At 31.6% G+C, this 13,103-nt stretch overlaps 1 protein-coding gene across 3 annotated transcripts; it reads left to right on the top strand.

The window, feature by feature from the left end:
- Positions 1-3,211: 3,211 nt before the first annotated feature.
- On the top strand, positions 3,212-13,070 carry LOC117167286 (coronin-6). 3 transcript variants are annotated; one of them, XM_033352110.1, is made up of 6 exons: positions 3,212-3,286; positions 4,893-5,098; positions 6,081-6,562; positions 6,857-7,235; positions 7,323-7,568; positions 12,190-13,070. In XM_033352110.1, exons 2-6 carry the CDS (start codon positions 4,901-4,903, stop codon positions 12,373-12,375), a joined length of 1,491 nt encoding a protein of 496 aa, XP_033208001.1. In that variant the 5' UTR covers positions 3,212-3,286; positions 4,893-4,900; the 3' UTR covers positions 12,376-13,070. The 3 variants fall into 3 exon arrangements, with proteins under 3 accessions (XP_033208001.1, XP_033207999.1, XP_033208000.1); XM_033352108.1 differs by lacking the exon at positions 3,212-3,286 and adding an exon at positions 3,970-4,102; XM_033352109.1 differs by lacking the exon at positions 3,212-3,286 and adding an exon at positions 4,357-4,483.
- The last annotated feature ends 33 nt before the right edge of the window (positions 13,071-13,103 follow it).

The raw sequence follows: 13,103 nt of genomic DNA, 5'->3' as shown, positions 1-13,103 counted from the left end.
TATAATAATTACTATTATTATTAATTGAGTAATATTATCAATCAATGTTTGAAATTTGCAACAATTGCAATTGTTTATAAAATTAATAAATTACTTTAGCAAAAGAATCAACAGAAAAATATGAATACAATTCAAACTGTTTTTTAAATACTCATGTTTATATTCAATTTTCCTAATATTATATTACATTTTTTCATGAACTTTTTGGATAAGTAATTACAGCTGCTCCCATTGTTATTGAAAACTTTGTTCTTCTTTTTATATTCAAAAAAAGTATGAAGTTTTTAATGAATTTTAGTATTTTTACTATACATAACAATGCAAAGACAGGCATATCTGCTCGGATTGCCATCTATTGGATTTATTTGAACTACGATACCCCTCCAGATACTAAAATAACAACTACCTTTAGGGTACCTTTTCACGGAGGCCTGCTTTGAAATAATAGTGGAGATAATATTTTTCATAGAATTCTTTTTTAACTACTTTGCTGGTTTACAGAAAATTTGATTGGTTGATAACCTAGATACGAGCTCGATGTGTCAAATTAATTCAACGATTAATTCAAAACGGGTCATCATGAAAAGGTACCCTGAGGGGTACCCAACGGGTACTTCAAGGTTAGCTACTTTGTGGGTTTGTGGCAAATTTGATTGGTTAATAACCTAGATACGAACTTCGTTGTGAAATTAATTCATTAGTTTATTCAAATTCAACCTGCGTGAAAAGGTACCCTTACGCATACACGGACGATGCATAGGACTGGTTCATTATGCAAAACTGATCGTAGGTGAAATTAATCAGATTCGAATTTCAATCAAAGAAATTTTATGAATGAGTATAAAGTTTCATCTATAGCTTGTAAACATCACAAAATAAATTTTTCAAGCTTTTTTGTCAATATTCATCATATAGCATTCGCAAAAGATTTACAATTCCTTTCCTGGCTAACTGACTAAGTGAGGTTAGCTTGACCACATTAGAGAGATTTTGCATAGAGTTCCATAGCTTACGGTAGACGCCAAAATCACGTGATGACGTTTCTGCGCATGCTCTGTGAGTTTAGCATTACCGTTTCGCGCTATCCGACGTTCGTAAGTGTATTATTGAGAGTTTATCGTATTCGACGAAACGTTCTGAAAAATCTCCCTATTTAGCGTTTACCGTATCCTACGGAAGGCTATGCAAAATCTCTCTATTACCTACCTCATCTACAGTTTAGCGCGTATCAAAAAAATTAAATCCTAGATGCGGCAAAAATTTTATAATCCTGGATGCGGCGCCTCACTAGCGAACATACAATAAGTGCCAAGAACTAAAAAAAATCCACTGATTGAAAAGAGATGAAAATACCTATGACTTTTATTTAAGATGGTAAAATAGTTGTTGCAACATATATATTCGCTAGTGATGTGCCGCATCTGGGCTTATAACATATTTATATGCGGTACCTCACTAGCAAACCTTCAATAACTTCCAAGAACTAAAAAAATGCCACTGGTTAAAAAGAGATGAAGATACCTATGGCTCTTTTTAAACATTGACATTTTTTTATACAAGATCATGAATATCCGAGAAACCAATAATATGAAATAAAAAGCAACGAAATTATCGTTCTACTCTATCGGACCATCTTTGTTAGATGTTAAAAAGCAATCCTGATGTTTCGAGAACACACTTTTTTCATCATTAGAGGAATGACAACTTTATTAAGAAAATCCTTTAGTTTTCAGTCACTTGGAAAAAGTCACTTTTCACTGAAATGTATTTATAGATGTTCAGCACCAAACCTAAACCAGGCCAGACTAGATTTTTCCGACCGAACCTAAAACTTGTATTGTTTTTTGATAGATGAGCGCCACCAGTTCTGAGCTAGATCAGACCTTCCAGACAGGAACCGTTAAAAATACCTGTACAGGTTCGTGTGAAGTTCCGTGTACAGAAACATGTGCATTAATTACTTGCGATAAACTGTTGGGCTTTAAAAATTAAATTTATTAATCAATCGATTAATGGAAAATAAAAAAATCTTTTTTATTATCTGGATTTATTTTCTAAACATTCGTCATGGAAAAACACAAACAAAAAACCGAAATTCAAATATTGTATGAAACAAAATAGGTTTTTTAAAATTATTGAGTGTCGAAAAAAATGTTGAACATAAAATAGTGAAAATTTTTCAAAATCTTTAAGCATAAAAGTGCATTATGTAAAATGCACACCCTCTATTCACAAATTAGGAAAAGTACAAGAAACTTTTTATTTACATCTTAAAAACTATTGTCACTCTTAAACTATTGACTAAATGAAAAAGTATTTTAAAGAACAAATATCCAATTTTCAGAAATTTAAATTTATAGAAAAGCCTCGGAGGGTTTGGACTAAATCAATTAAATTAATGAGAGAATAGTAAATTTTACGAAAAGTATAAGCTTTTTCAACTTTTTAAATATTTATGTGAAAGCAAAAAAAAGGCTTCATTAAAATTATTTCCTTGATATTTTTATTCATTATATATTATACTTTAGAACTCTATAGAAAATTGAGATCGCTGAAATTGACAATGAGAAATTGGCAGCACTATAAAGTTTGGCGATATTTAGTGAACTGATAGACAACTATAAGATGATCTTTGAAAAGAAAAGTAAAATTGACTAAAAAATGTAATTAAAAAAAAAATCATGCAAAGTTTTGATTCGAAAATTGTAATACTTAATTTTTGGGGTTTTTTGTACCTAATATTAGGAAAAAGATCCCTGAGATGGTAAAAAATGTGCCCAAACGGCAGAGGATCTAGCAGGGGCTGCAAGTTTTGTGTGGAATGGATGCAATTTTGTATGGAGAATTAGGAGCTCACTAAGTGCAGAATGCTACGGCCGGGATTTTTTCAGAAGTGTTAATTTTGAAATATATAAATTGATTTTTTTAGGAAAAAATATACAAATTGTAACAATGAAAACTTCATTTCATGTTTAGTTTTCAAGAATTGGGGGATGGGGATCCTTGAAATGTCAACACTTAGAAAAAGATAAAATAGAGATAAATTTTTGAACAAAGTGTTTTTGAATTGCCGGAACTCATCAAGTCTTCCTCCTTTTGTAAGCAAAATTTCCTAAGGACTGAGGAAACTTTTTTGATTTTTCGCGCCAATGGTAGCCATATGTCGGACGTGCGGCGCGGTGGAAGAAATCCAGAGGTGGGGATAGCTCTTTTCCAAAAGCGTGCGTCTGTCATCTGCAAAAAACACTTGCTGAAATTTTCCACGGCTTCGTTGATTCGTTCAATCGTAAGCTTTCATCCTGATTATTGAATTTTTTTCTCTACTAAAACACCAAGCCGCTAATCATCTAATGTGTGTTATTTTCAAAATGTCTAATAAAACGCATGTAGACAAAGGAGGAGAAATAGAGAGAGAGAGGAAGAAAACGAGCGAAGGAGCAGTGAGAGAAAGTGCAAGAAAAGTCGTAAGGGTATTTTCAAAGTTGTTTTGACGAAGAGGGTGGGGAAGAGGGTGAGTCTTCTCTCAAACGCGATAGGGTGCGCATTGCCAAATAAGGTGTTTCACGGGTTTCCGGTTTTTCTCTACAGTCGCCGCCTTGCGGACATCCGGCAAATTATCGGGCGGTTGCCAGTCAAATCTACTCATATTTAATTTATAATATCAACAAATTCTGTAATCTGAATGACTATTTAACTCGCAATAAACAATTTCTTGATCAATCATGTCTCGTCTTTTTCATGCATGTCTCTTTAACACTTTTTGATCCTGCATCCTCTCGCCAGAGATATTTCTCAATTTTTAGTGCTTGTTTTTCTGCAAGAGGCTCAAAATAATTTTTGTGAAAGCGAAAATATTACTTTTTGTCGTTTGCTTAGCCGAACTTTTTCTATTAATGCTCCTCAGCTGGATCGCTTTCAAACTAGGAAATGTGCGCGCGCAGCGTATAGAACACACCCTATATGTCCATGTCCGCAATATTGCATTAGACTCTATTTTAATTAATTATAATTATCTATGTGAAGAAAAAAAAACAGGTTCCGGGCTTCCAGTGAGAAAACTATTTTTAATTTTTGTGTACAATGGACCAATCGCAGTTGGACAGTAAGAATTTAGTTGATTTAAGAAATTTATAACATAGTGAACATGATTTTCAAGTCGGCATTTAAAAGGAATGAATTTGTTCTTTTAATTAATTTTAAAAAAGGGAAAATTGATGGAGTGAATTGACTTAATAATACTCTGAATGAAGCTTGTTTACTGAAGTCGAGAATGCACGCTTAGGTTACAAATGTCATTATAGAGGTTTCATGACTCATATTTAACGTATGACTCGTTGGATGAATTACGGTTTACGTGCCTCGAATAATCGTCTGTGGTGCGCGGAGGGGGGCTCCGGTCCGATAGTCGAAACGGAGCAGCATTGGGAGAACGGTCGCGCCAAAACATGCTCCAGATACGAAAGTGATCAACGTCAGTGAATAAGTACGTTTGGCGTTTTGGCTCAAGTTAAATTGCTAAAAAAAAGTTTTAATTTTTCATTATAGTGTACTTCAAATTGAATTCAGCTTTTATATTAACCATTGGCAAATCTGAGGGCATCTATCCACGCGCTCTCGACTCTATTAAAGGCATCAAAACGATAGCTCCGCGATTCGAAAATATTCTCATTTTATATATTCGTGTCGTCCGTTTCGGAACCAAGGGTGGGGAATCTATTTATAAATTGGGGGATGATCCACGTGACGCCCACGTTCGCGGTGCCCAAGTAACAATATAATAATTGATTGAAAAACAATATTAGTTGGCGTAGCGGTTTACGGTACAAACCGATTTATAGGTTAAGCTAAAGTTTAGGTCTGATTGTTGAATGTTGTTTATTGTTGTAACTTAGGTCCAGGTATGTCTTTCCGCGTGGTTCGCAGCAGCAAGTTCCGCCACGTATACGGAACAGCTCTGAAAAGAGAGCAGTGCTATGACAATATTAGAGTTTCCAAGTCTTCCTGGGATTCCACGTTTTGTGCAGTTAATCCCAAGTTCCTGGCCATCATCGTGGAGTCGGCCGGAGGCGGTGCTTTCATAGTTTTACCTCATAATAAGGTACGTTCCCTTCTTTCCTTCCAATGAGCATACATTTTTATTTTGGTACTACACTCAAAATAAACTAAATTTCCATGATCTTCAAGAATAGAGTAGTCATCGCGATCAACTGTTGTAGTCCTGTGACCTTTTGTGGCATGGGTACAATTTGTTTTGTTTTCTCAATCTTGTACATATGATCCAAGAATGTGTCATTCCTTTAAATAACAATTATTTTGTTTGCTAAGTAAGATTCCTTTAAAAATAGAAAAACGGTCATCCTTTTTTTTTATGTGTAGAACTGTAACTTTCCATTATTTGTTGGCCCAGTTCAAAATTTAGAACATTTCTAACAGCTACGTTCTCAATAATTGCATTAAATCAAACCAAATCACTTTGTAGATTGTATGAATGTAATTTATTTATTAATAAAGACATAATAATACTATATATGTCATTAATATAACAATGTATCATACAAATATTTCATTAAATATTTTATAGATGTTTGCGTGTTTCATGTGAAAATGCGTATAATATATTAAGATGCATCTTATTAAGTTTCACATGGATGTATCATAAACGCCTAGTAAATGGAATTTAATTTGTTTTTCAAGCGTTCAATGAATGCAGAAAATGAATTCAACTCTACGAAAAGCATCGCAATTTTTGTTATTTTTCAAACTTGGTTTATCGGTGGCTCGTTTCCTTTTACGTCTAATTGTGGGGCATTGCTGTATGTCACTGATAAAATTATCACTTAAAGCGATAATGCAACTAATGATGTATGCTAATGTGTAAAATATACTCTTGAAATGTCCACAAAAATTTACTTGGAATTGCAATATTATTATTCTGCAAATATCAAATTTTATATCCCAGAATTGACGAAGGAATAAGCAATAAATATAATAATAAATAAATAACTCTAGTTTTGAAGACCGTTTTTCTTTTTGAGGTCTAAAGTTTGTACAATCTTGTGCTGAATTTGTTTTAAATACAGGTTGGTAGGATATCAGCGGATCACCCTTTGGTCGGTGGACACAAAGGGCCCGTTTTAGACATCGCATGGTGCCCACATAACGATAATGTGATCGCATCTGGATCTGAAGACTGTGTAGTTAAAGTCTGGCAAATTCCTGACGGTGGAATTTCTCGCACACTGACTGAATCCGTAGTAGATCTTCAGCTTCATCAAAGAAGGGTCGGTTTGGTCCTATGGCATCCGACAGCTCTAAACGTATTGCTCACAGCCGGCTCAGACAATTTAGTTATCATATGGAATGTGGGGACGGGAGAGGCATTGGTGCGAATAGACAGCCATCCAGATGTGGTTTATTCTGCGTGTTGGAACTGGGATGGATCTCGTCTGGTTACCACTTGCAAGGACAAGAAAATCCGCCTCTTGGACCCGAGATCGGGTAAAATATTGGAAGAGGCTGTCGCGCATGAAGGAAGCAAAGCCACGCGTGCCATTTTTCTCAGGTACTAGCAAATTACGTGCTTTCATTGTCATTGCGTATTATTCCATAAAAACGAGTTATTTTAATTAGTGATGCTGATAATATCTATTGTTAGATAAAACCTGCTCGAATGGCATTTGAATAATTACACGGAACCAAGGTGAAAAAGTTAATTAAAAAATAAATAGGCATGACTCGGTTGGCGATAATCTTTTTGTTCAATCCAAAGACATTTTTTAAATCTCTGTGAATTCAAATCCTTGATCGTATCGGCAATCGTATTGTTATTCCTGATTATTTATTTATTTTGTTACAGGGGAGGTTTAATTTTCACGACAGGTTTCAGCAAAATGTCTGAAAGGCAATATTCGTTACGAGCTCCTGATATGTTAGCGGAGCCAATAGTTATGGTAGAATTAGATACTAGCAATGGAGTGATGTTTCCGCTCTACGATCCGGATACAAATCTGGTCTTCCTCTGCGGAAAAGGAGATTCCGTAATTCGTTATTTTGAAATAACGCCAGAACCTCCGTTCGTGCACTACATCAACACCTTCCAAACTCCAGATCCTCAACGAGGGATCGGAATGATGCCAAAACGCGGATGCGACGTGAACAGCTGTGAAATCTCGCGATTTTATCGACTGAATAATTCGGGATTCTGTCAAGTCATTTCCATGACAGTCCCGAGAAAGGTGAATAAAAATCTTTAAATTAGAGCCCATTGAAACATTTGAATTGTCAGGATGTCGAGCCTAACATTCATTCGTGAACTTTTCTAGTCTGAACTCTTCCAAGAAGATCTGTATCCTGACACTCCTGGTGACACCGCAGCGATATCGGCGGAGGAATGGGAAACGGGCCAAGATTCGGAACCGGTGCTCATATCACTCAGGGATGGCTACCAACCAACAGCCTCCAAAAACGATCTCAAAGTTAATAAAAAAGCCAATCTTCTTAGTAAAGGAGCCAAAGTTGCCTCGAATCCACAAGGCGGTGGGAGCGCGCCTGCTGCTCAAGGCGTCTCTGTAAGTTCTAATCAAATCATTCGAAATCATATGCATTTCGAAGAACTTCAGGGTGGTGATTCGGCGGACGATTTCAAATTCCCAAGAAATTTTTTCAATTTTCTGCTCAACTAAAAGTAATATACATATTTCAGGGTGGCCGTTTCATTAAAAAAAAAATTACCTGTTTTTTCCCGATTCTCAAACATTTTTTCAAGGTCAATGAACTTAAAATGTTCAAACCCTAAAGCCAAACAATTTTCCGTTTGAAGCAATAAAAACTGAGCTGCAGATGAAAGCACTCAAAGTGGAACTCTTGAATTTTAAACTTTAAAGCTGCAGTTTAAAAGATTATAAATTTAAAATTGTTGTATTCAAGTGCAATTAAACACCCAAAATAAAAATGGAAAACTTTTATATATTATAGATTCCAAAGATTCAGATTCGGTTCCAAAAATATAAATCCAAGTTATTATTTTCAATGCCCTAAATTGAAGCATTAATCAATGCATTACACAATTTCAAAATCTTGAAACATTTAAATGTTGTTTGACATTTTTTAACATTTTTAAATTTAAAAAAAAAAATTTTCAGAACTTCTAAACACCTTTTAAAATTATTCAAATTTTTCCTAAACATTTTTGTTGAATCCTGCCAATTGAAATAATTTTGTTAGTCCTTTTAAATATCCTCTTAAAATTAATTTTTTTTAAATAAAAAATCATTTTCAATTTTCCGAGGAAATTTTATTTATTCTTCTAAAGCCTTTCAAACCTCTTAAAAAGCTTCTAAACACTAAAATTTTGGTACGAACAGCTGGATTTTGTCGATACACGTAGACACTTTGTTTAAATTATTTGAAATCATTTTAAATTAAAAATTAATTTTTTCAAAACTTCTAAATATTTAATTACTTTAAATAGAAAAATTAAAATTACAACGTTTGACGTTTAGTTTTCGTGTTTGGTTTTATATATTTAATTTATAATGACTGATCTTAAATGAACATTTAGATATGTCTAATTGTTCTTTTTCTTAATTGAAAATTTTCAAATTCAATTGTTCAAAAATGGAATATTTTATATTGAAATAATATTTGAAATTGAATAAAAGCCTTTGATTATAAATATATTATTTTGAAGTTATTTAAAAATTGAAAATATTATATAAAGTTTCAATCGGGCGTTTACATTTGTTTAACTAATAAGACTTTCCAATTAAACAGTTTAATGTTTAACGTTAAAATCTTTAATTTCTAAAATTGTGAACTGATTCCGAATCGTCTTGTGAAATCAATTATTATTCACTTTTTCATTCTTACAGTAAAATTAAAATTTGAAAATCATGAATTAATTTGTATTCAGAGTTGATGAACTAAAAATATTTGTTATAAAAAATATTGAATTTTAAACGCTTCTAATTTTTCACTATTTAAGTCTTTAAACTGAATTTTAAAATTCTTTAAATTATATCTATTATATATCCCAACCTTCCCGGTCCAGCTTCTACCCTAGTATTTGTCTGTATACGAAAAATCATTGAGTTTCAACCAAACGGATGAATTTTCAACCATCGACATATAGAAATGGACCGGTAACGCTTTGGGGAGAACTGAAATGGGCTCTAGAGAGAGGAAAAACATATGAGACGTAGACCTGCCTTTATCTATTTCAGGACTCTGTCAAGTGAATTGGTGGTCACGGGTATTGCCTAAATATTCTGTACGGTTAATTAAAAAAAGGTAAACAATACATTAGAAATTTGTAGTTATAATCAATTGAATTTTAAGGAACATTCATGTAAAATAACCTGTTTCAGATAGATTATTTTTAAAACTTGGTAACCTTAAATTCTTCTTGAAATTGGATTGAATATGCTACAATAATAATCGTTTTGTGAATTCAAAAATAATTTAAAAACTGTCCAAAATTTGAACAATATTTCTATAACATAAAAAATAACCATTTGTATTGCATAGGTACAAAACTTCATATTTTGAGGTTTTGTTTTTGTTGTAACTTTTTTTATTTTACTATATGCAATTACTTTACTTACGTATGAAAACACATCCTTATATAAACGTTTTGACAATGCACACAAACTACACAGGTTGCCACCTTTTTTTATATTCATTTACAATAAATTATGATTAAATAAATTATAAATAAATCAATTTTGAAAAGTGCGATAAACGTCACATTATTGGGGCACTCGCGACACAGAGGACGGTCCTGTGCTGCGTCAAACTTCACCCAACGAAAATATACTCGACCAATCAGGTTTAGCTAGAAAGAGATAGGTCTACGTCTCATATATTTTCTCTCTCTCTCTCTCTCTCTCTAGAGCCCATTACCGTTGTCCCCACAGCATTACCGGTCCATTTCTATATGTCGATGTTTTTAACTAATATTGAATGACTAATGACTGAATAATGTTAAAACAAATGAATGTATCTTCAAAAAAAAAGACTTTCAGAACAATAGTTACATCTTCAAACAAAGATGAATTTTCGACCAAGAAGATTAATTTCTACCAAAAAGGACGCATTTCAAACTAAAGAAAATAATTTTTCAACCAAAAATTGAATAAAGAAATTTGTAATCAAGAAATTAATGTTCAACTGAAATGATAAATATTTATCTAAAATACTTGAATTTTTAATCGAAAAGAACTTGCAAACAAGAAGATTAACTTGCAAAGAATAAGATAATTTTCTACACAAAAAAAACCCCGATTTCTAACAAAATATGTCAATTTTCAATGAAATAGTTGAATTTTCAATTAAAAGACAAATTTTTAACAAAAAAATTACATTTAAATTTTCAGTTGAAGGAAAATAATTTTCAACCAAACTGATAAATTTTCGAAATAAAAGACGAATTTTTCACAAAGTATATAAATTTTCGAAAACTAGTTTAATTTCTGAATAAAAAATATCAATTTTCAACCAAATAGTTTAATTTTATTTTTAAAAACATAAATTCTTAAACAAAAATAGAAAGGTTAAATTTTCTATAAATAATCTAATTTTTAACAGCAAAAAAAAAAATTCTCAGCACAATAGTTCAATCTTTTTACTGGAATAGTTAAATTTTTAGTTAAAAAACTTTATTTTTTGAAAGTAGTTACATTTTCACCCAGAGATGAATTTTAAATTAAAATAATGAATTTTCAAAAAAAAACTTATTTTTTATAAGTAGTAGTAACCAAGTAGTTGAACTTTTAACTAAAGAAAGATAAATTCGCGACGAACAAATAACGAAATTTCCCATTATAATTTAGAAATATTTTTTTTGCAAATACTGCTTTTACTTTAAAATCTACTGGAAGTACACTGCCGTGCAAAATTTTTAGGCCACCTCTTTTTTTATGACTGAATAATTTCTCTTAATTTTAATTCTACCAGAGTTAAAATAATAAAGTTGATTGGTTTTTAAATTCCGTATAAAATAAACCCAGGGGAAGCCAATTTGTCTGATTTTTAAGTAGATATTGCAAAAATAGTGTAAATTTCAATGTTTTCTTAAATTTTCAATAAGTTCCCAAATTGTAAACATTTTTTCAATGTTCTTGGGCTCATATTTAAAGCTTTTTTCACCGTATCACAACAGATTATGAGTAACAATCGTAAAAATGTTCTTTTTGAATTTCAAGAACTTGAAATTGTAACAAAAAAGTTGGAAAAATTACAATACTATTTTCGATAACAAAAATATTTTTGTAAAATACATGAAACATATAATCATGAAGTTTCTATGTAATTTTCTCAAAATATATATTTATTTAACTTTTATTCTGATTTACCTACAGATAAGATGTTTTCAAATTTTTCCAACTTTTTTATTACAACTTCAAGTTCTTGCCATTTGAAACGAAATTTTTTACAATTTATACTCGTAAGCTCTTGTGATACAATGAAGAAATATCTTAAAAATGAGTCCAAGAACATTGACAAATGTTGAATATTTCGAAAGTTATTGAAAATTTAAGAAAACATTGAAATTTACACTATTTTTGCAATATATACTTAAAAACTAGACAAGTTGGCTTCACCCTGCGCTTATTTTATGCAGAATTTCGAAAACAATCAACCTTTTAAAGAGAAATTTTTTTAGCTCTGGTATAATTAAAATTAATAGAATTTATTCAGTCATAAAAAAGAGGTGGCCTAAAAATTTTGCACTTACATTATCTAAAATATGGAAGAGGGAACTTGGAAATTGTGACAAATTCTGACTTAGAACAAGTATTCATTAAATTCTCTAAATCCAAATGATAATTATTTTTAAAAATTCCCTGGTCCAAGTGAAATTATATTTCTTTACGGAAACTCCCTGTCATAATATAAAAACGATAACTGTTTTCTAAAATTCCGTGTCCCAAGTCATAATAAGCGAGGAGTTGGCGAATAAAACGTTCTAAATTCTTATAATAAAAAACAATAAGCATTCAATAATAAATTATGACTTAATTAGAGTAAACTGAGATAAGCAGAAAAATCTGCGATAGTAGATAAAGTAGAAATCACATTTCTAAATTGAACAAAATGATTAAGAGAATTCAAACTTGAATTTTTCTGCGATCAGAAGTAGATTCCCTGAATTTCCTTCAATTATAGTTAAAAATATAAATATAATTTCAGGAGGACATTCTGAAGGAGTTCGCGGAGGAAATTAGAAAATTGAAAGCCGTTATTTTAAAGCACGAAGGACGAATCCGAGTTCTGGAATCTGCAGTGGCATTGCAGATGAAAGAGGATGAAAGAAACGAGAAGCTCTCTTCGTCGCCACCAACGGATAAAGAATTACTTGCCTCAGATGAGGTTTGATTCGACTAGCACCTTAATTTTATAGCTTTAAAAACAAAACAACGAACTCATTGAATTGTGAAATAAAAAGAATGATCATATTATATTTTGATATGTTGTGTAAATACTAGGACTAGTATTCTAGCGTGCTTTTTGAATCTTTGATAATATCATTATTATTTATTGTACATCCGATCGACCCGCCCTCACATTTTTCAGTATCGCTACGTCTTTTACCATAAATACTTCAGATAATTCATCGTTACCTGTTATTAGGATTAACGTATAATATATTGGAATATATTATATATGTAGTATAATGTTATTTTTTGAGATTTTAATGTATATGCGCCTTGATAATTTTTCATAACACACGAGTGCCTTATTTGTACAGATTATATAATACTGTAAAATAACAATAATCTAATGAGAGATCGCTCTATTTGAGTATGAACTGTGTGTCTCATTTACGACAGTCACTAACGCGACAAATCTATTTCTGCTTCTTAGCAGCGTTTTAATTTTTTTACTTGTGAACGAATTAATGATATTTCATAAAAATAATGACACTGTTGTATCTTCTTTGAAACAGCATAAATCGAATTTCGCCAAGCTTTTCGCATATCATTAATCAAAATAAATGACGCTCCACATGTTTGTAATCGTTTTACGCCAAAACACTAAATAAGTAAAAATAAAAAAAATATTTGACATTATTAATGTATTTATTTATTAAAAACAACTATGAA

This window comes from Belonocnema kinseyi, chromosome 2, assembly GCF_010883055.1.
Source record: "Belonocnema kinseyi isolate 2016_QV_RU_SX_M_011 chromosome 2, B_treatae_v1, whole genome shotgun sequence".
In the NCBI taxonomy this organism is placed as follows: domain Eukaryota; kingdom Metazoa; phylum Arthropoda; class Insecta; order Hymenoptera; family Cynipidae; genus Belonocnema; species Belonocnema kinseyi.
The sequence above is the reverse complement of the archived record's forward strand: the minus strand, read 5'-3'. Positions and strand labels throughout refer to the sequence as shown.

Excerpts from the sequence above, each read along its gene's own strand:
- LOC117167286 (XM_033352108.1), top strand. The coding sequence starts at position 4,081 with ATGGACCAATCGCAGTTGGACA. Across the intron at positions 4,103-4,892 it reads GGACCAATCGCAGTTGGACA|GTCCAGGTATGTCTTTCCGC; the intron begins GTAAGAATTTAG and ends GTTGTAACTTAG. Across the intron at positions 7,569-12,189 it reads CTGCTGCTCAAGGCGTCTCT|GAGGACATTCTGAAGGAGTT; the intron begins GTAAGTTCTAAT and ends ATATAATTTCAG.